The 23,394-nt window shown below is 33.0% G+C and overlaps 2 protein-coding genes across 3 annotated transcripts; one reads left to right on the top strand and one right to left on the bottom strand.

The window, feature by feature from the left end:
• The first annotated feature begins 429 nt into the window (after positions 1 to 429).
• Positions 430 to 13,613, top strand: Scd1_1 (acyl-CoA Delta-9 desaturase). Of its 2 annotated transcripts, none has more exons than XM_011179503.3 (5): positions 430 to 663; positions 11,370 to 11,706; positions 11,790 to 12,126; positions 12,228 to 12,574; positions 12,648 to 13,613. In XM_011179503.3, the coding sequence occupies exons 2-5, from the start codon at positions 11,370 to 11,372 to the stop codon at positions 12,878 to 12,880; spliced, it is 1,254 nt and encodes a 417-aa protein (XP_011177805.1). In that variant the 5' UTR covers positions 430 to 663; the 3' UTR covers positions 12,881 to 13,613. The 2 variants fall into 2 exon arrangements, with proteins under 2 accessions (XP_011177805.1, XP_011177804.1); XM_011179502.3 differs by having other exon boundaries at positions 430 to 917.
• Positions 13,614 to 19,301: 5,688 nt separating this feature from the next.
• On the bottom strand, positions 19,302 to 20,553 carry LOC105209207 (uncharacterized). The gene is made up of 2 exons (XM_011179504.2): positions 19,852 to 20,553; positions 19,302 to 19,795 (listed from the first exon to the last, which is right to left on the bottom strand). Exons 1-2 carry the CDS (start codon positions 20,408 to 20,410, stop codon positions 19,362 to 19,364), a joined length of 993 nt encoding a protein of 330 aa, XP_011177806.1. The 5' UTR covers positions 20,411 to 20,553; the 3' UTR covers positions 19,302 to 19,361.
• Positions 20,554 to 23,394: the final 2,841 nt, after the last annotated feature.

Below are 23,394 nucleotides of genomic sequence, written 5' to 3'. Positions count from 1 at the left end.
CGTAATAGAGCTGACCCAACGGAGCGGCTAACCCCTTAACCTAACCCAAGCCATCAAACTGCCGAGCGACTAAACGACAGCGTCACTGTGAGCACCTGACGAAATGCTAGAGGCGGCGTTGACACACATACAGATCGATAAGCGTAAGCTTCTTAACGCCTCAAACACACTCGGGTGCATTGGCGATCAGCGATCGACACACACACACGCACATACTCATATGCAAAGATAAGCGGTTGACGTTCGCGCATTCGAACAACAATAGAGCAGAGCGACGACAACTAAGCTTAGCATAGCAGCAAGAAGAAGTACAAATTCTACACACACACAGGCACACACCGAAGCACATACGAGTACGAGCACACGAGAATACCACTACATTGACGTGTTTGGCTGCGGCATGCGAAACATTAAAAGACAGCACATTTGAATTGTCTTTAAAATTCGGTGTAATTATTTCTAGGCAAACTGTTTGTCTACTGACTTCATACAGTCAACAACGAACGCACGAACGAACGTGCGCCCGAGCATATTCTAAGCGGAGATAGTATTAAGCTTGAGCTTTTGTTTATTAGTGTGACGTGTACGTCGCGTTTGAACGTGTATTATCCTTGCGCGTGAAGCGAGGCTTCAGAACAAACAAACAAAGATTATAAAGAAAAGGTGCGGTGTGTTTAACGAAAAAAAAAAATGCAAAATTAAACTTAATTGTTTAAAACAAAGCCATTTATTTGAAATAAATAAAATAAAATTAATAAATAATAAAAAAAAATTATTAAGAACTTTGTGTGATCTGGAACTGAGGACCTTTTGTGGAATTCCTAAATGAGAATTTTATAAAACAAAAGGACTACGAGAAAATAAAAAAATATATTATTTTTTACTTTAAAAAACTTAAAGGAGCATAAGAAATTAAGGTGAGCCCAAAAAGGACGAGGAAATTCTTAAAAAAAATAAAGGACTTCTTATCGAAAAAAAAGTTTTAATCGCTGAACTTTACCCATATTTTATGAACTGTGCAAAAATTGCAAAAATGAAAGTTGTTTTGTGCTAAAAATTAAATATTTTTACTAAAAGCAATGGAAAACAATTCAAGAAAGTGTGATATAAAATATTAAAAACTAACGGTAGTTGAAAAATTTTAAAATAAATATCTATTTTAAATGTCCTGCGTGATTAAACCAATTTGGTTTGTTCTAAAAACATATTTTGAGGGTTAGGTAATTTGATTATTCGTGTTTTTTTAAATATAACATTATTTTTTCAAGTGAAAACAACAACAATTTTAATGCCTACTAAGTTGTTGAAATATTATTATATGGACATTAGATGGGCGGATAAACAAATTTGAGTTTCTTCCGAGTAGTTAGATCAGTTTTTAAGCTACTTCTTCCTGACAGATATTTTCTCAGTGTTTAACAACTGTCTGCTTAGAGTTAATTCCCTGTTAGAAGAATTTTTCTTTTCCAAAAAATTTAAATTTTTCCAACCTTTTATTCAAATAGGTCAATTTCTTAATAGATGAGATGGAAATAATATATTAAGAAATATATTCTTAAATTATTGGATTTGTTCAAAATATGCAAATTAGGATTGTTTCTTATACATTGTTTATCCGAGTAATTTTAATTGAGATTACTCAAGAAATTAGATTAAAGAATGTAAAGTAAAGAATGTAAAATATCGAAGTGATAATTGGAGTAAAAACATATTTGTGTTGTTCTTGACTTTACACTCGTAATCGAAAGTACTACACAAACCTATTCAATTTATAATATGATTGCAAAATAGCTCAAAATTTTCATTAACTTGTATAAACCAATTAAAGACTCAAGGGTTTAGGGGTAGTCAGAGACACGGAAAAATGAGAATTTTCAGTAATTTTTTTGCTATTAAATCATGTTATTTTACAAAAGCAATAATATGACATTATTACACAATGTGTTCACTTGAGGTCACGGAAATTAAAAAAAAAATTTATAATTTCTAAAGTTATAGCTGTGTTGACCCAGTTCAAAAAATATGCCCATGCGATGACAATCACAAGTCCTTGGTGATTAATCTAAAATCAATCGGATAAGAAAAATTACTTTTATAAATAGATAATTTTGGGTCTGATCGAAGCTTTTTTTCAAAAATTATGAAAATGGCGGCCTCAGGAAATTTTTTCTGGATTTTTGGGAGAAAATCAACAATTTAATCAAAATTTTAGAAAAAACAAAAAAGTTTCTATCAGGCCCAGGATTATTATATATTTTAAAAGCAGTATAAATTTCATTAAAATCTGTTTTCGAATTACAGTTGTCACAAGTTCAAAAAATATTGTTTTGATAAAAACACATTTAAAGTTTCACACTAGCGTTTTGGAGTGCTCGAGCGCTCTTTGTTATTTGTCGAATAACTCGAAAAGTAATTATCCAATCAACATAAAATTTTCAGATAATATTTTTAAGATATTACACTTAACGAAAATGCAAAATCCTGACTACCCCTAACACCTTAAAGGCAATAAATAGTTTATTTAAGAATTTTTTAATAATTTCAATACTTTTTTCTGTATTTCCCTTTCTCGATCTTCTCGAAAATATGTATTTCTTGAAAACACAGCAATAATTAATACAAAATTCAATCAAATCTTTTTAATCTTTTTTTTAAGAACAACATATTCAAATACCTTTCGCATATTTAAAAAAAAATCAGTTACAGCAACATCGTGACAAAATTCCATTTTTTGAAAATAAATATTAGATTAAAATAAGATTTTGTAAACACTTTTTTTTTAATATTTAGTTTATAACAAGCAGCTAAGAAACTGGTATTTATGCATAAAGAAGTCTAAAATAGAAAATAACGGATTTTTAAACGAATATATGTTTTCGTCTTACCTTATAACTCGTTTTCGCAATGAGTATGATTTTACCGTAGTTTATATGCCTACATTATAATTTTGTATATTTTGCTAATAAATGGGTCAGTAGAATTCGCAAAAACTAATGAATATGAAACGGTAAAAATTTAACAGCATAACAGCCTGCTGAGTCAGCATAGACATTTTTAAAAGAGAGATAAATTAGGAAATGTTTAAATAGAATTTAAATGAAATACAATTTCATAGAAGAAACAAAATTAAAATTAAAGGAATTTTGAAATATTTTTTTTTTAATATTTTTTTAAATAATTTTTTGAAATATTTTTCATTATATTTTTTTTTTATTTTTTTGCAAAATATTTGCCAGATAAAAGCAACGATGAATAAATGATTTTCGTCAAAAAATCTCACATTTTTTATTAAATACCTTCAAGCATATAAATCACCAATATTAATTGTTTTGTATTTTTTTTTTCGATGAAAAGGGCAACATGAAATAAGCATTATATTTAAATATTTCCATTATCAAGTAAATGCCAATCAATATTGCCAAACAACATTTCATGCGAAACCAGTTTGGAGTGTATCAATAGCCAAGACAGAGACAAAGAGTTGTTAAATATATGATAAACAAGAGAAACCCCCAAAAAACATTTTCACTTCCTAGTTGAGCTTGAGCACAGCTACATGCGCAGTGAGGAAGCAAGCAGTGCGAGCGTGGTTGGTGGATACGCCGAGTTGAGTGGCTTGTTGCCTCTGGGCTAGACACGGTAGTCAACGGCTAATAACCATTGGCCCCTCAACTGTACACACTTGCTTAAGGCACGTAGGAGCTGCTTTGCGCCTATTTTTATTTTTTATACCGCCTGTAGTTGTTGTTGTTAGAATTGAGATCACGTATAAAATTTACAAAAACAGCAGAATTATAAATTATTCCAAGTTGTGCAGACCATAAGTGGAATAATAATTATATAAATAATAGTCAAAGTGCGGTGGCGGAGGGAGGGTGCAAGAAAATGGTGAAGAGAAGAGTTGAGTAGAGAAAAAAGAAGCGCAAAAACGAACGCACGTCAACTGAATGAATCGATCAAATTGATTATTCACAATATGCATGCCAATTCATTTGCCATTTTGCATATTGATATCTTTTTTTGCGATTTGTATCGTTTTGGGATGAACCGTGCGTTCGTTACATACAAGCACACACAAACACAAACACGCAAGTGTCAATAGATGTACAACCATTCACATGTCGATATGTAAGCATTCACATGTTTGTATGTGTGTGTTTCAGCGTTGAAAAGCTGCGTGGCTATCGATAGCAGCAACGAAGTTCACACAATTAATATGTTATGCATGCGCATGCGCAAATGCGTGTGACTCTTCAGCGCCTTGTCGGCGATTGCTGTGCCCACACACACACACACACACACGCATGCGCATACCTGTCGGCGACGCATTGACGTTCACAGCATATTAGTAACATGAATCGTTGATACGAAAATACACGTTGACGCGTAGAGTTGGGGGTGGCAAGTTGGTTGGTTGGTGGGTGGGTGTGCTGGCGGTTATGGTTGGCGTTCAGATTGATTCTTATGACGCTTGCCAATTTAAAAGCATGTTTATACATACCTTTGTATGTTTGTGTGCTTGTGCGCGTCGAGAAGTGTCTATTATTCTACAATTATTGTAGTCTTACAAATTGATGGAATTTGTAAGTGCGTGCATTGAATATTCATATGAAGTCAAGAATTATGCGCGTACATATTTTTATAACATTATAAATATAAATATATTCATATATTACATAGAATTTAGATAAGGATTATAAGAGCTGAGATAGTATACTAAAATATCGGAAAATTTTCCACGAAATATTTTGACCCTTTATAAGTGAGTGAGTTAACAGTGATACTGCCTTTAGAAGGATCGAACTATTTCTAGACAAAGTTTGTTCTTAACGATTAGTGCCCTTTGTTATTCGACAATAAGAGACCTCTGAGTCCATTTCTGTCAAAAAAAATCTTCTCCGCGACAATTAACCAACTTCGGAGACCCTCAATGTGTGTTTTTTTGACCCTCAAAGTGTCGCTTAAAATGAAGAAGAGAACCATATATAGCTAGACGAAATACCCAGCAATGGAATAAATGAAAAATATATTCATTATTTTAACATTTACATTCTCCTTCAAGAGATTTCATCGTTCTTTATGTTTTTGTGAATTTTATGGTATATATCACACTTTTGAGACCTCTGTCATGTCTTTAAAACTCTTTTTCGAACTTTGATTAGCGCTACATAAGTAAGTCATAATACTCATTAGTCATTTTTTAGACCCCCTAGGGGTTTGAAGTCTTCTACGAAGCCCCAGGATTTTAAAGTCATCTTTGAGTTCGATGATTACAAGGAAGCAGTAACACGATAGAAAATATTTATTCGTTTTAAAATATTTATTGATCGGGGATTTTTTTTAAGATTAAATTTCCCTTTACTCTTACTTAATTTGTGATTATCATAAAACAAATGTTGAAATTATTGAAAGCAGTATTTGAATTACCTAAAATGTGAAGAGATCTCGCTGTGAGGAAATATGCATTATCCGATCTTCTTGTTGTTGATTCGAGAATAGAACGGTCCGGTTTCTTATAGCTGTTCAGTAACTGAATTGAACGAACTACCTTTAGTTTTCTGCCGCATATGTAACATGAAATCATGGACAAGCTGAAGCTAAATGAGGCTGTTATTATCAGCTGATTTTCTGATGCCACTTTAGCAATTGTTTGATAACATGTTGTTTAAGGAAGTGGTCCTCTAACAGATTCTTGTAATACAATTAACCCAAAACAACTGTTTCTCAATTTATTATTTTTTCCACATACGATTTCCACATCTATACCTCGTATAATGAAAGATTCTGTTAAGCTTACAGCGGCTTTCGAAAGAGTTTGTGAACATTTTAACACCCGAAATTGACCAGCTTTAGAATAGTCCATGTAGAATTACCACATTTTTTAGCGATAAAAAAATTTCAAAATACCATTTAACGTATTTAATGGTTAACAATTTAATTAAAAAATGGTAATTACATTTGCAAAAGCAGTCATAAAATGAGTTACAGTTAAAGCAGTGGCATGATTTAACATTAACATAAAATTTATTGTTGCCGTGACTGTTGTACCATTCTGTTTCCACTTTAAATTTCCCTTTCAATTTTCCATTTTCTGCACTTTACGATTGTGGCAGCTTCCCAAATAAAAACAACAACTGTGAAAAAAATTGCAAAATATTATTGCTTTTGTAACCCAAAAGGTTGAGCTGCACAAATTTTAAGAATCAGTAAATACTCATAAATTATATATGTTGTATGTGGTGAGCCAAGCATTTGAGGCCAACCAGTTGCGCTTCGCCACTAAAAAATCAAAGTTGTTATGCAACATTTAGTACCGCATCGAATTAGTTTCAAATGGCATATTCGCTTTAGCACAAAAATTGCAAAATATAAATATATAAAAACAACAAAATACAAAAAACCCATAGCGCAGCTTACCAGATGAAACAAGAATCAGGCTTTAACTGAAAGCATGTTTCTACGCTGCAGAGAGTGGATTAACCTGCGCTGCATTCGTGGGCTTATGGAACCACAGGTCGTTGGAGGAGTTATGCCATGTGTATTTTTATATGAAATTCGCAAACAGTCTTACTGGTTTTCAAAGCTTTTTAAGTCGGTTTGTGAGTGTGTGTGTGACTGCTTGTTTGAGCGCGTGTTTTGAGCGGCTTCGATAATATTTTCATTATAAATATTCTATACGAGTAAACTTGGCCTACAAAATAGTGCCAATATCAATTTTTTTGTTGTCTGTAAACAAACATAAATGCCAGAGTAAGACAATTATTAAATGCAAGCAATTATATAAAGGGTGTTTTTCAAACTTTTTTTTTATTAACTTTTTTAATATTTTTTCTTAATGAGATTTTGAAGAATTTCGTTTCAAATCAATTAAAAAAATTAAAAAATAAATTAAACATATTAAATATATATATTTAAAAATATTGTAATAAATATATGGCAACCCTAAGTTAAAGAAATAATAAATAAAGTCTCTTTCTGGAAGAAAATATATCAAGCATAAGTATTTTTAAATAAAAAATAATATTTTTTTCGAAATAATCTTCTTGAAAAAAAAGTATTTGAATTTTAATTGAAAGATTTTTACTCTTTCCATAAAACATTTATAAAAAAAATTGAAACTCAAATATTTTATTAAAAAAGTATTTTTTCCAAGAAAAAAAATTCAAAAATATTTTTTTTATTTCAAATATATATTTTACTTCTTCCTTCCGCACCCTGTAATATGACTACTTGTATTTAAGTGCTACTGAAGCATTGTTGCACATTGCCAACACAACCAGATTGCTGCTGCCACAGCTCTACGGCGACTATGACCTACCGTATGGCAAGCCAAATAAAGCCTTGCTACTGCTTCGACAAAAGCAAGGCTGGGCGGAGACAGGTGCACAAAATATCAACGGCGGTGTTCAATGTCAAGTCCATCAATTCCACGAGTCGCTTGCTGCTGCCAACTACACAGACTGCAAGCTTTCAAGTTTCGCACTGCCAAAGCACGTCTTTGCGCCAGCATCTCTTTAATTTATGCAAATGCGACGAAGTTGGCATTCGATTGGAACGGTTGCGATTTTTTCGTTGGTATAATGTGTGTTTATTGAAAGATCTGCGAATGGCATTTTGTCTTCTATTGTATATTTCATGTTTGAAATTGTGCTTAGAATTCAAGCAATTAAGCTTTATGGGATTGTTTTGAAGAGAGTAATTTTCTTTATTTATTCATTTTTGCATGAGAAATATTGCTGATTGTTTATTGTAAGGTTGGTTGGGTTAAGTAGGAAAAAATATAAATAAACAGTTTATAGATTTTGCATAAACAAATTTTAGAGGACTTGAGGTATAAGAAAAAATGTTTCTATTCAACAGTTCTTACATAAAATGACCTTTAAAATATTCAGTAAGCCTAAAAATTAAAAAATATAAAAATCGATTTAAGCACTTTTTGTTGTCAATGCAAATAAAAACGGTGATTTACCAAACATTCAACGCAAAACTAATTTGTTCAGAGAAAAATTATGACGAGATCATCGTTAAAGTGTGTATATTAAAAAAATAAATAAAAATTATTGAGAAGAATATACTAAGGATTATACTAAATCTCAAATTCGTGGTCAAGACGCCCAAATGTGTTATATAAACTTATTACAGTCGAGTTTTTCATGATCTTTGAGAGATAGATTTTTGACAACTAAGTGAATACATAATTTAAGTTCAATGACCGATATTGCGAGACTCGAACAGATGCTGATATACATATTAGATTAAGATATACATATATCTCGAAATAATATACAATACAGGTAATCAAAATAAGAAAAAAATTCAGTTGTGACGTCAACAAAAAAGCTGATACTGTCAAATACACTGAGAGCCAATTAACGATATTCAGCAGTATGACTATATTCTCTCAATTAGAACAAGAATTGAGCGATTTCGTAAGCATTGCAACACTTTAATGACGTCTACATGTCTGGCGTCAATGCAAAAACTCAAAAACTTGCAAAACTTGACTGCATTAGTTGCTAAAAGCATAATATACGTAAATAATTGCAATTCTAATGACCACAAATTGTGAGAACATTTAAAAGTCTTGCAACATATTTTTTCGAAAAAGAAAAAAATCCAATTATTTTATTTTGTAATAACTATGCTGTAACAACACTTTTGTGCAATTCCGCAAAGAAAAAACATATCTAAATTAATAAAATGGTAATCCATCATAGCACGTTCACTGCCTTAACATACTCTAGTACATATTGGCTTTTGGATTGTGGCCGGAAATTACTAACTGCCAAACGTTTATGAAAAAAATGTTGTCAAACAAATATATTTATACATATGTATCTATGTACATATGTACATATTTTCGCACATGTAGCTGAGAAATATTTAAATTAATTCTTGTACATACATATTTATATATATATATGTATATATACATAAACTACATAAACCAAACCACTGCCGCTGCTATGTACGTGTAGCACATTTTATCGCTTCCAATTGTGGTTGTGGTAATATGCAAATATTGCAAAACGAAAATTTGTCGAATTGAAATTTAATAAATAGTAAATTGGCGTCGAAGTCTTTCTGACATTAAATGCCGCAAAGTGTTGCCGGAAATATTGCCAAACTGTCTAAAACAATTTCAGAAATATTTAATTTGAAGTTATGCGGTTTATGGGCGACAACCAATGAAGCATGTAATTAATAGTAATCTCTTAATACCGTTAATCGATTTTAACTGCAGCAAGACAGCAAATAATAGGAAAAAGATTTTGTAATTAAAAAAAATGATTGAGAAAAATCGGAATTGCTTTAGACTACTTTTATTGGAATTTAGTGCTTCAATGCTGACTTTTAATTGTTTTATTGACAACAAATATTACTGCGATTACTTATTAATGCTAAGCGAGTCAAGGGCTAAACGTGCAGTAGACAGAGTTTTAGAATAATACACTACATAGCCCATAACAGCTATTGGCATATATTTTTTGATTATTGAGTAGTTATACACCAATGATTTAAAGTTGAAATTCGGGTCTTGAATCCTTCTTTCCACCAAACCCTCACTGGACACACCTATGTTTTAGAATTCCTAATTCCAAGAAACATTAAACAGGTCTTCCGGTTCGAATTATCTGCTGAACAATATTTATTTCCTTCTGAAATATTTTTAGTATATTGGATACATTTTTCTAGAACAAAGGCTGTATTATCAAAAGCTCTCAGATTCTTCTAAAAATATATAATTGTCGAATTTAACTGATGAGTTCTCTCTTACATTTAAATATTATTATTTTTTGGTAAAGAAGCTACAAGGTACTCCAAGAAAGAACTGAAGAACCTACCAAATCATACTCAGACTAATTTTGTTGTTCAAAGGGAAGAAATAGTGATTGTTTAGAGATCTTTGTGTAGAAATAATTTCAGAAATTTTGAGAAAATTGGTTTCTCTTTTACTGGTAAGAATGTGAGCATAGAGTTTCTTATTTGTCGGCATATTCAGATATACGTCTGTCTGTTTATAAACAACTTAGCCTCAAATAATTTTTGTTTTCGAAAAAAGAAAATGAAGATCCATTAGCTATGCGGAAATTCGCTTAAATGTTCGTATTTATATACAATATATAAATATATTTTTAGATTGTTTAACAACGCTTTTATCTATATTCAAAACACGTTTTTGGAAAGACCGTTAAAACTTAAAAGTACATAACACGACATATAGTATATAATACTCGAACACTATGTAGAAGAACAACGATTTTAATTGATTCTACAATTATTTTAGCAAGATCTCTATCAGTTGGTTAACATTAAATCGCTATTTAATTTAAGGAATTTAAAATTGTTTTCAAACTGCGTACGTAAAATATTTTATTCATTTTCAAGCACATTTTATGACCGACCATTAGGGGCCAAGCCTCTTTTGAAAGACAAATTAAAAAAATAGCAAATTAAATTAAGAGAAGAAGTAGCTTAAAGCAGTAAAAATATTTTGTGACACTTTGATTGACATTTTTTTAAGTAAAGTTTTATAGCTTTTAAACTATCATGACTACAACTCTCTCAGTGAATCCCAAATTACGCAAACTCTAAAGCAATTTCCGATTCAGTGTGCTTCACATTTCGCATAAACGAGCTCCAGAATTCGCAACCACAAATTCGTAAATTTCGAAATCTTTACACGTGTCTTAATTTCAAGCTGTCGTCCCTGTTCTTGCGACTTTGAACTCTCGATCGTTTAACTATAGACTCTTATCGATTGTTTCTCCACACATTTTTTTCGTTGTATTTGTAATTTTATTATTTTGGTGCAGCCTGACAGGAATTTTTGATGAGAGATATTTTTGGAGTATTTCATTAACATTATAGATTCTAACTACATTTAGATTGTTTAGAACCTATTTGGTAGTCTGTAGAAGGAAACAGCAGACACGTATAACGAATTGGTAACGACTTTGTGGCGAAACGTGTGCTTGACAACGAAATAAGGCGACATGTGGATAGAATATGGAGAATACAAATATTTGTGTATGAGCACGTGAGAGGCAAGGCGGGTGTATTGTATGGAGAACAATGAGTCTAAAGCACGAATATATAAAGATTTTGTTGAAATTTTATTTAAATCAATCAATCACTTGGGTTTATCAATGACGCTGTCAGCGTGTATTATGCAATCGGGCATGATTTAAGACTTATATAAGATAGTTATGAAACAATGGGATATGTATAGATAGTATGCAAATATGAAACATTAAATTTTTATTACTTAAAACACTGCTTGCCGCTTCCTTCAGTACAAAAAAATCCAAATTTAATATTCAAAACTCATCATTCACACACTCGTTTTCTCTTGTTGTATCTTACAGATGGCTCCAAATTTGATCGGCAGCACTTTCCTTATCGCCGAAACGGCTATTACTAATAATGATGCCAACAACAATAAACAGTCTACATTAGCTAAGACTAGTTGTAAGAGTAGTCATGATCGTGTACCGAATCAGGGTGAATCGGCTGCGGCCATGCAACAGAACTCGGCCAAATCCGTGGCAAAAACTCAAAATAAAGCGGATGCTGCCACGCAGAAACCCTATAAGATGGAAATTGTCTGGTTCAATGTGATGTTGTTCGTGGTATTGCATTCCATGGCACTCTATGGTCTGTGGCTCATTTGGGCTGAGAACGCATACTTGGAATTCGTGATCGGTGAGTTTAGCTCGGATACAAATTCGCATAATAGTTTATTCATTTACTAAATCTCTTCGTATTCTCTCTCTACTCTTTCACAGCCTACTTTTACGCCGTACTCGGTGGTTTGGGCATTACAGCCGGTGTACATCGCCTCTGGTCGCATCGCGCCTACAAAGCTAAACTGCCATTGCGTATTTTCCTTATGTTGTGTCAATCGCTCGCCTTCCAGAACAGCATCTACGAGTGGTGTCGTGATCATCGTGTACATCACAAATTTACCGATACAAATGCGGATCCCCATAATTCGGGACGTGGTTTCTTCTTTGCCCATATGGGTTGGTTGATGTGCAAGAAGCATCCCGATGTGAGAGAGCGTGGCAAGACCATTGATATGAGTGACATTCTGGCCGATCCCGTTGTTAAGGTCCAGAAGAAGTGAGTAGTTTTCGTTGAAATTGAAAATTTAGACTTCAAGGGGGTGAATTACTAGTAGACAAATCATTTACTAATTAATTTTAATATTCTCAATTCCACAGACTCTACTTCCTCATCATGCCTATTTGCTGTTTCGTCATCCCCGGACTCTTCCCCTACTACGTATTGGGTTCGTCGCTGCAAGTCTGCTTCTTCGTCTGCTCTATGCTCCGTTATGCGCTCTCACTGCACGGCACATGGTTGGTCAACAGCGCCGCTCACTTCTACGGCATGCGGCCATACGAGAAGAACATCAGCTCGGTAGATAGCAAATTGGTGTCGGTGATCGCTTTCGGCGAAGGTTGGCATAACTATCATCATGTCTTCCCCTGGGATTACAAAGCGGGAGAATTGGGCACATACCAATACAACTGGACCACAGCTTTCTTGGACTACATGGCGCGTATTGGTGAGTTGAAGCGAACTAGTTTATGCTCAAAATTTTCATATTTTTAATATATGTTCTTCCCTTTTTGCCACAGGTCAAGCTTACGATCTGAAATCGGTGTCGCACGAGATGATCTTGAAACGTGTGCAACGTACTGGCGATGGCACACATCCGTCGGTGCAAGATGTGAACAACAACAATGTAAACATAAGCGAACTGGTGTCGAAACTCGATCATGAGAACGAGGAGACACTCGTTTGGGGTTGGGATGATGAGGATATTTGCGATGAGGATCGCAAGGGTGCTGTACACAAGAAGGAGGAATAAGCGCGCTTACAAACTACAATGCTCGTACACGATTTTTTATGTGCTTGTTTACATATTTTCAAGGAGTACAGTATTTAACTAGAGAAAAAAATTGTACTTGATGCCTCTACTAGGCTCTTGCAACTAAAAAAAGAAAGAAATTCGAAAAGATACAAAAAAAAACACAAATCACCAATCAAAAGTACGAGGACACATACATACACACACTTACAACCATATACATAGCATGCGCATACTCGATGTACTTGCAAATGAACCAATTATCCAGCGGGGGGAGGGTTTAGCTGCGCACGCCTAAAAGCGGCCAGCTGTTGTGTAGGATATATGGTGCGTACGAACGAAGGGAATGTGAAGTTGGTTGCTGTTGCAGCTTGCTGAGTGAAGACGTCATTTATGAGGGATGCGTACTTTATTAAAACAAAATGGCGATTATATTATATGCGGCATACATACTTATTACGTTTAAGGGAGGTAGTTCACATACTTACAGCGTTAAGGCTAGTTCTAAGGAGATTGCTTGTATAGATTTTTAAGGAGTTTGATTATGTTTAATTTCTTTTGTATGATTTTCAACTTAGCACTTGATTATATATGTTTTATATACACATACATATGTACATGTCTATGTAGTGAAATGCTAGTTTTAGTTTGCTTTAAAATTATTTTGTATATTACAATATGAACAATAACCAAAAATGTTAAGGTAAATAAAATAAAACAGTTTTGAAAAATATTTGCGAATTTTTATTCAAACACAAACAAACAAACACACGCATATATGTAAGTATATAAACAATTATATGAAATTCACCTGTTCAGCAACAGCAGTTGATTACCGCATAGTGCTTCAAATTATTTAAAAATTTATTAATTATTTTGCATAACAAACACACCAGACAACAAGTCAACGAGTCACTTGCTTATATAACAAACGGTAGTGATCGCAATGAAGTAGAAGAAGCACTGGCAGCAGCAGAAGAAAGAGTCAAAAATAATAAATTAACAAAAATCACAAAGTAGAAAAAGAAGCAGCAGCAGGTACTAGAAAAAAAAACCAAAAAAATTTCCTGCTTTTGCAGCGCATTCTTAGTCACTAGCTTGCAGTGTTAGCCTTAACCTCAGCCTTAAAGCACAGCTTCGCCTCAATCTAGTAGCCTTTGCAGCCACATTGCGGATGAGCACTTTGTGAACTTGAATTTCGCATAATCATATGCGAGTAACACTTTTATTTTGCTTCGCATATGTTTTTACTTTTGTTTTGTTTTATTATTGTTGTTGCTTTAAAGCACCAAGGAAGCGTTTTTTATGTAGAATATTAATAAGCGGAAGTTTGTCTTTTCGGCGTTCGATAGCAGTTGAGCAGAAATATTCAAACCATTGATAATTGTTGCAAAACATGAATTTGGAGGTTAGCAACAAAAATATGCAAACACACACATACACACATATACATCTGTAGACCTACAAACACAGTTAACGTAAGCGCTCGCTCTTAATGAACGATCAGCCGTCGCGCTGACTATGGAATTTGTCGTCTAATTGTGGGTTATTGATTATAACAGTATTTAGTTATAATAAGTGTTCCATGAATTAGCGGTGATTTGCGGACAACAACGCTTGTAATAAAGCAGTATGGATGTTATTTGCTTGTGATCATGATACAGTTTTGCTTGAAAAGCTTGAGTTGAAATGCAGTTACAGGTTATGATTGCGACCTTTTGTAGTTATGAATCACTAGTCTACGTAAATATATAATTAATTTGGAACAAGTTAGAAAGCGCTAATTAAAATAAATCGCCGCATAATACATGTTATAAAATAGATGGCCACGGAAATGATTAACTATTATTAAGCACAGTTACAAACTTATTGTGACCTTTTGGTACCAGCTTAGCTTAGACCAAGAATTAAAAATAAAATATCTTAGTTTAAAAGGCCAACTTGGCTGATGAATATAATTATTAGGGTATAAAGCGACTTAGCACAGTGGGAGAAATGGCCAAACTGGTGGCGCTTTAATATTAAGGGGTTAGGGGTAGTCAGGATTTTAAAAATTCAATTTCGCTTTTTTTTGCATTTTCGTTAAGTGTAATATCTTAAAAATATTCTCTGAAATTTTGAAGTTGATTCGATAATTACTTTTCGAGTTATTCGACAAATAACAAGGAGCGCTCGGTCATTCCAGAACGCTTGTGAAACGGTGAAACTTTAAATGTGTTTTCCTAAAAACTATGTTTTTTGAACTGCAATTCTAAAACCGCTCTTATAATATTTTTTATGAAATTTCTACAGCTTTTAGAATACATAAAATAAAAATTTCGATTTTTTAAGACCAATTTTTTGTCGAAAATCCAGAAAAAAATTTCTGAGGCCGCCATTTTGTTAATTTTTGAAAAAATCAAAAAAGCTTCGATCGGGCCCAGGATTCTATTTATAAAACTATTTTTTCTTATTCGATTGATTTTAGATGAATCTGCAAGAATTTATGATTTTCATCGCAAGGACTTGTTTTGGGAACTGGGTCAACACAAACAGCTATAACCATATAAATTTGTTTTGAAATTTTCGTGACCTCAAGCCCTTCAGTTTGAAAAAAAAATAACAAATTTTAGGTACAACATTATTTATAAAATTAATTCTAATTAAAAAATTCTTTATTAATTAATTTCGATTTTTTTTTGTTTTTCTTAAATGTTTTGTTTTCTTTTTTTATATTTATTTATTTACTGTTAGATTTAGAGGTTATGAGAGGGTTCGGCGAAACCAGTAGAGCATGCATTAAGCCTTTTTTATTGAAAAAAATTATTGGGTATAAAGGAAATTAGTGAAAAAATATAAACCGAGTTTATCTTTATCTATAAATTTTTTTTTATTTAAAAAGACTTCGAGAGTATATAGAAAAATTTAAAATTTTGTAGAAGAAATTTTTTCGGTATATTAAGTTAAATTATTAGGTTTAAGGCGCTTAGGGAATATATGAACCATAAGTGGGCCTATGTAAGATATAGACAGATTTAAATTTTTGCAAAACAGTGTTTGTCAGTTTAAATGCATTTAGGGATATTATAGACCGATTTAACTTTTCACAGAACCATTTTTTTCGTTTAATTTTTTGTAGTTCGATTCATTTCCGTTTATATAGATCTAGACCGTATACATTTTTTATGTATTCTACAGATCGTTTGTTAAGGGAATGATTCAAGTTTATAATACAAAATAATGGTAAACACATAGATGTGTCATCCAATAATGACTCAATTCTCATTATAAAGCTATGTACTTTATCTAAATACACATTTAATAGAATTGAGACTTTGGATACTAACGTAATAAGTATTGTATTGAGACCAGTATTAGCAAATATACAATTTATTTAGAACAAGTAAGAAAGCGCCAAGTAATAGCAAAGAATGTGGTTTGGAAATGATTATATGTTATTAAGCAACATTATAGACTAATTGGGCCCTTTTGGTATCAACTCATTCTATGAATTTACAAATAAAATACCTTAGTTTTGATCCATATATGCATTAAAAGGTCAAGTGGATGGAAAATTTTCCATAAAATTTTCTTTATATTTAACTTTTTTTGCGCAACAATTTTTTTTTACTTTCAATATATTGTATGTATACAAATTCTGTTTGGTATAAAAGTGTCTAGAGAAGACACATTACATTTTTTAAGGAAGAACTGGACTAATTCAATTATTATAGAACCAAACAAAGTATATTTTACCATTTGAAGAACGAATTTTTTTCAGTATAATATTCTTTAAGGTAGATATAAACATTTTTAACTTTTTGTAGAACACTCAAGGTGCACTACACGACAAAATAGAATTTTTGTCTGAGACTAAAAAATTGTTTTTCAGGAGTTTGAACCATAGGAAAAAAGTTTTTTCTCCGCTTTTTTAAGTCTATCTCAAAAATAGTAAGCTTACTGGAAATGCGATTATTAATTGTAGTATATATAAGTTACCAAAACAGTAAATATATTGATATGTTGATTTGGAAGGCTAAAATTAAAAACACGGAGAAAGTTCTTTTTTAAACTCTCGAAAAAAGTTGCTTGATCCAATACCCAACCAAGTGTCTTTTATAGCATAAAATTAAGAAGTCAGATGATATTTAACTGGAAGTTGGTGTGGTAAAGTTTCATAGTTTTCTTTTTTAAAGCTTCATCAGATAAGATGATATTCAAGTGGTTTCGTATAGACCGATTCATGTCCGTACAGAATAATATAATAAAATAGTTGACTTCCAATTATAACACAATTCTGTTTGCGCATATAAATTATATCAATGCATTTAAAGGTCATGATTGGAGACCTTAAATATTGCGTTTTATGAATCAACAGTTTGTGTAAATATATAATTTATTTAGAAGTTTATAGTTTATTTAGTTGTTATAAATATGTGGCCTCGGAAATAAGTACTTATTATTAGCTAAATTATAGACTCATTGTGGCCTTTTGGTGCCAACTCTCCTTATGTCATATATATTTAGTTTTATTAATAATTATTAATAAATTGCGAAATGGGTTATGATGCAGTTAAGATAGTATTTTCTACACTATTCTGGAGTCATAACTTGTGTGTAATAGATTATTATTGATGAAATGAAAGCTAAGATCAAAATTATTTCAAATGTATGGTGGAAAATAGTATAAATAAATAAAAAAAATTAAGAAAATGTTTCTAAAAACTGTATGGGGAACAAATTAAGAGCTCTAATTCTCGAAAGCTGAAGTCGAAAAACTAAAGAAAGATTGCACTAAAGTAGATTCTTCTCTTCGCCTTCTAATATATGATCATTATAGATTATCCATATTAGAATTTAAATTTATTTTAAGTACTTGTGGCCGCCAATTGCTCTGTGTAAAAAAAGTTTCGTTTATTCCTTATAATTTTGTATCATTTTAGAACCTATGTTATTTCAGTTCTAGAATATGTTTTTAGTAGATCGTACAAGTTGTTCACGAATAGTTTTTCTCTAAAGCTTAGACTTTTCAGAATCCTTAGGATAGAAAAACGAAAATGTTCTACATTCAATTCAGTAACTTAAAAAAAACATTGATTTATTCTCTCTCAGATTTTTCTATTTTTTCACCACTCCCAGGCAACAGTGGGTATAAAAAATTTGATCTGCAACAGCTCTAATATTAGATCGTCGTTTGAAAGTCAATACTAACTAATAACAATTAAGCTGCTTAATATTTAAAGCAAAATAAATAAATAAAAAAACCAAGAAATATAATAATTAATTGAAACAATGCAAACTTTATTTTAATGAGTTTAAAAACTTCAAAAGTGGTTGTGAATATGCATATTTTATACAGATTTTATAAACGCTTTTGACACTATTTTATTAAGGAGCTAAAAATGTTGTCAGAAAGTTACTTGTTGTGCTCTCGCAGCATGTTGCATAGAGTAGAATAGCTTGCTTCACCTAAAACTAGTGGAGAAAGATATCGAGTGAATCAAAGGAATCAAGGGGATTATAATCTGTATGTCAGGACAAAATATAACTGAAGTATGAACTTAAACATCTTGATATTATAGTACCATGTTCCCAAGTAATTTACCGCACCTATATAAATTATTATTGTAGGAGATCAGGCAACTATAATTACATCGAGTATGCGGCAATTGTGATCCAAAAATTATAGAAATCTGTATATATACATATATTATCTTAACCTAGTATAGCTCGCGAGAATATGTGATGTTCGGCTGCGCCCGAAATTAACACCTCCTTACCTATTAAATTTCAGTTCCTGTTTCTAAAACGCACGTATTTCGTCTGCATTAGATAACTAGATTTTATGAAATATGAAATAGAATTAGCATAGTCACATAACAGTAGTTAAAACATATGCGAAAACTAGACATTAAAGCGGCAGAAATAGAAGTGATCATTTTATTTGACGGAGTTGTTTTAAATGCATTGAAATTTATTTATGATTTTATCCATAAAGTGTATAACGTCAATCTCTAGTAGCTTCGTATTTTTATAAATACTTAATAATGATGATTCCGAGAGAGAATCATGATAATAGAATGATTCAGATAGTGGATCACTCATGGTGAAATCGGTGTGAGAGTGATGAGAAAAAGAGAGTGCAAAATATAAATAATTCGAGTGCAAGCATTATATGAGATGATCTTCAAAATATTTTGATCCACTCATATCCGCAAATACTTCGAAGAAACATCGAGAGAGTTCAGTGAATAACTGGCTACTTCTATGAATCTCTTCCTTGATTTTAGATACCGGATCTTTTATGGAGACTAAAGACCCTTGTAAGAGTTAAATAATATCATCGATACTCCATATCGATTTTATGGACGATTATTGAGTTCTAGATTTTGAGTTGTGTTTTCTTCCAGTAGTTTCCCAACCCAGATGGATTAAATGCCAGTACCATATCAAATTTTATTATCCCAAACATTTCCAAAACACATTAATAATACAGATTTCATTAAAAGTAACCTTGCGGCGGATAGCTGATCTGCTGCTCATCCTGGGCGTTGGCGTGTGTGCGCGCAGCATAAATGAGCGCCGCAATAAAAGCGCTGTTATTCAATAAGATCGTCATTATAGTAGCCAATTTCAGCATCGGCAACAAGAAAGGCAACACCGAACCCAGCAGAATGGCTGGCATGATCATCACCGGCACAGCCATTTGTAGAATTGTGTTCTTGTAGGTGGCAAAGGAGGAGCCCTTCTTATTTTTACGCCGTATACCGCCAGGTCCGCCACCACCACCTATGCCAACTGGGCCGCCTAACCCCAAATCGCTTTGCTTCGTGAGCGGTGTTTCAACAGGAAGTGTTTCTGGCGTTGCCACATCTAAGCCCAGCGTTTCATCGATTTCCTCGACAATTTTGTAGGCGCGTCCACACTTCTTAGATTCTATAAATGAGAGGAGAATTGAGTGTGTGTACTACTATTACCATTTTGGCACTCACTTTTGCTTTTCTTCAGCGTGAAGCTCAGCTTGTTGTCGCGACTCGGCACAATCTTCACCATTACACCCGGCAGGAAGTGCAATTTGATGTCGCGATGCTTGAAGAAGCGTTGAAAACGCACCACCAAACACTGATTCAGCTTCTCATCCGTCATATTCGCATACTTGTTAGCTATCAGACTGTCCTGCCGGTCTCCTGCGTCGAAGAATTGATCGAGAAAGTCCCGCGTTAAGTTGCCAGTGCGGCTCATCGACTTGCGCTCTTCCATTTTCTGCAAAATAAACAGTTTCGTGCAACGTAGAATGCTGAAAACGCGCAAGCACTCGTACACGCGCATCGGCAACGACGCCTGAAAGTATGGTAGACTTTGCGTCCGCTCGTCAGTGTTGTCAGTGTGGCGTGCGACTGAAGTGGAGTCACTGCTGTTACTACGTTTTTCAACGGCGTCAGCGTTCATTTGCGTAGGCGCGCTGCTAACGCGCAAACGCTCTTGATTGGTGCGCGCGATCAGCGCAACAACAACAATTGCCAAAACGAATTTGGAGCTAATGCGCGCCATTTTTGCGGATAATTTCTAGTAAAATTGAAAATTATTTTTCTTGTGAAATAAATTTTTACTGTCTTCTGTGTCGTCGCGTAGCACTGCTGTGGCACTTCTGTGCGGTTTTGTGCGCGATCAGCGACTGATGCGGTAAATTGTGCAGCGCGCCAGCAAAGCCATAACGCTTGCAACATTGTGCTTTTGCCGTTTCGCGATTTCTAGCTGGAAATTCTAGACTTTCTTGTTGAGCGCGCGGCAAATACGTCCAATGCTGCTGCATGCCGTTTTAAAGGGGTTCTTGGAAAGAATCTAGTCCATCTATCTCAGCGCTGGCTATCCACCATGGCTTGTTTAGAAATACAACTTTCAGTTCTTCGATTCCTGCTATTCTGCTGGCGTTTTCACTTGATCGTTAATTGCTGTAAACATATGTATTTATTCGTGTAAAGTCAAGTGTAGCGATATGCATTCGTGCAACACCAAGCAGTAATGCTGTCAGTACGATTGTCTGGCCAAACCATATTTCGATAAGAAGAACGTTCCGTTTATTGTTTCGCGTAAAAGTCGTCTTAAGTAGCACAAATTTGCCAATAAACGCTCACATAAGCGCTTTGATTTGCAGTTAGCACTCAGATCGGCTGTGGCGGACAATGGTTTTACGATGCATGATCGATAAGTGGATCAGCGCATGTGCTTTACGTGTGTATGAACAACAGTAAATATTTATTTATTCGAGAGATGTTTGCTGAGAATGGTGATTGCTAGTGGCCACAACAGTTATTGAGTAGAATTGTTAAGATATTTCTTTCATATATATATTAATCGCTTGTCAATATTACAATATTGCGGTTGTAGAGGAAAATAATTCCGTTAAAAACTTCTTTATTATACTTTTCAAAACGATATTAAAATCATATTAGAAATTTATGTACATCATATTATCAATAATATTTTATTATGAATAATATGTACTGATGATTTTTCCTAGTGCCCCATTTTTAGTGGGAGTGACTGTATATATAAAGCGGCCTGGCGGCGCATGGATATTTTTATTGTGTTGTTCGCACGATTATTTGATATTAAGGGGTCATACCATGCTATGGGCTCATAAATTTCTTTCTTAACATGTTTAGAACACGTTGTGTTTAGATGTGATTTTTAGAAGTTCGAAGTCGTTTTAAAGATACAGCAGTTAGAGGAAGGAGCTGTCCAAACTTTCCTCCATCGTATCTCAAAAACGGATTGACGGAATGTCTTGAAATTTGTAGGTTAAACTCAGCGCAGGTAACGCTCTATTATTAATCAGAAAATTCAAAACACTTCGAAAAATTCGCAATTTTTTTCCAAATGTCTACCAAAAGTCCAATTTTGGGTATATGCATTCCATGCATTTAAGCTTACATATTAAAACGCAGCAAATTTTTTTGTTTCCGATAAGTCAATCAGCCGGAATTGTGGAGGAATTGCGAACCCATTTTTCGAGGCGGCAGTGTTCAGAACGCTGTAATTCATGTTCTACACAATAGTTTTAGCTTAAAACTTATATTTACACTGTTGAAATATATATTAATAAATTAGAATAAACTCAAAGCTCTATATATTTACTGGTCGTAGAAAAAAATTCTAAAAAATCCCTAAAAAACAGGCTGTCACATGAGATCAACTAAGGTAGAGGAAAATATATCACTAGGTATATCAAATAGATATACATTTTCAAATCCTAAAGATATCATTGGTTCTAGGTTTTTATTGAGTTGATTGAGATGGTTGGATATACGAGAGCTGAGTTCGAAATTGACGTCTAGTCACCTCACAAACGCAGCAATCAACAGAGAATCAAATTTATGAAAACGATCGCTGGATTGTACAGTAGACTAAACCAAAAATAATGTTTAAGTATGAAGAATGTTTAAGATATGTAAATACCGAAATTAATTCTGTCAAATAAGTACCCGGAAATTCTCAAATTAAATGGAGTTTGTGTGAAATTTTGTGTTTCAAACGAAATTTCTTGTGCCAAAACGTTGGAAATGTTGATTCAACCATGTCGAAAACTCAAGTTTACGATTGGTATAAACCGTTCAAAGAGGGGCGTATAAAAAAAAAGCGCAATGCACACCAAAGGTTGACACACAGCAATAAAAATTAACAGAATAGTGACTGACAGTTGTGCCAACCCTGAAAATAAAAAATTGAAATAATCTCAGCGGGGAAATTTAAAATGAGAATTTCCGGATACTTATTTGACTGAAGTAAAGTTAGAATCTATGAAATATTTCAATACAATAAATATAATGATTTATCCGAAATTGTTAAAAAAGTCTACAGTTGAAAATATTAAAGAAAAACCTTCTCTTCAATATTTTATATTAAACTATATTGATGAAATAAAGAAAACAGTTATGGTATAAGAATTATTTTCGCCATACATAATATTTAAAGATTCCCAACTATACAAAAGTTTCAATTATGTTTATATTTAGATGATAAATAAGTCCTTTGTTTTTCAGAAATTACCTCTACTTAAATGTCTGATTCGAATAGTCATTATTCGTTTGACTCAAGAAAAAAAATAGCTTTCTCGTAACAAAGTGTCAAAAAATGCTGAAAAGTTACAGAGTTTTAAGCGTTGATATACCCATTTGCTCCTCTGAATGACTACGATGGTACTAAAGTTTCTAGAAAACAAGAATAAAAACTCTCAAGGATAAGGATACTTAAAAAGTTCGGGAGCAAGGGCTAAATAAATGGTTACACTTGCGCCAAAACTTTTGAACTTTAATCACATTAGTCTAGTTAATTAACTGCTTCAATTCCGTAACAAGAAAGCTTTTTGAAATAAAATTTTGTTACCAGTGTACCTAAAGAACGAAACGAATCTGGAACATATTCTCTAACAACAGCAAAGATCGATCAAACCCGGATATTGAGTACATTTTAGCTTATAATAATAATATCGCTCGGTGGATTGTTAGGTTTTTTAAACCAAAAATACATTTTAA

This window comes from Zeugodacus cucurbitae, chromosome 2 (assembly GCF_028554725.1).
Source record: "Zeugodacus cucurbitae isolate PBARC_wt_2022May chromosome 2, idZeuCucr1.2, whole genome shotgun sequence".
NCBI lineage: Eukaryota > Metazoa > Arthropoda > Insecta > Diptera > Tephritidae > Zeugodacus > Zeugodacus cucurbitae.
This window is presented reverse-complemented; position numbering and strand designations above follow the sequence as displayed.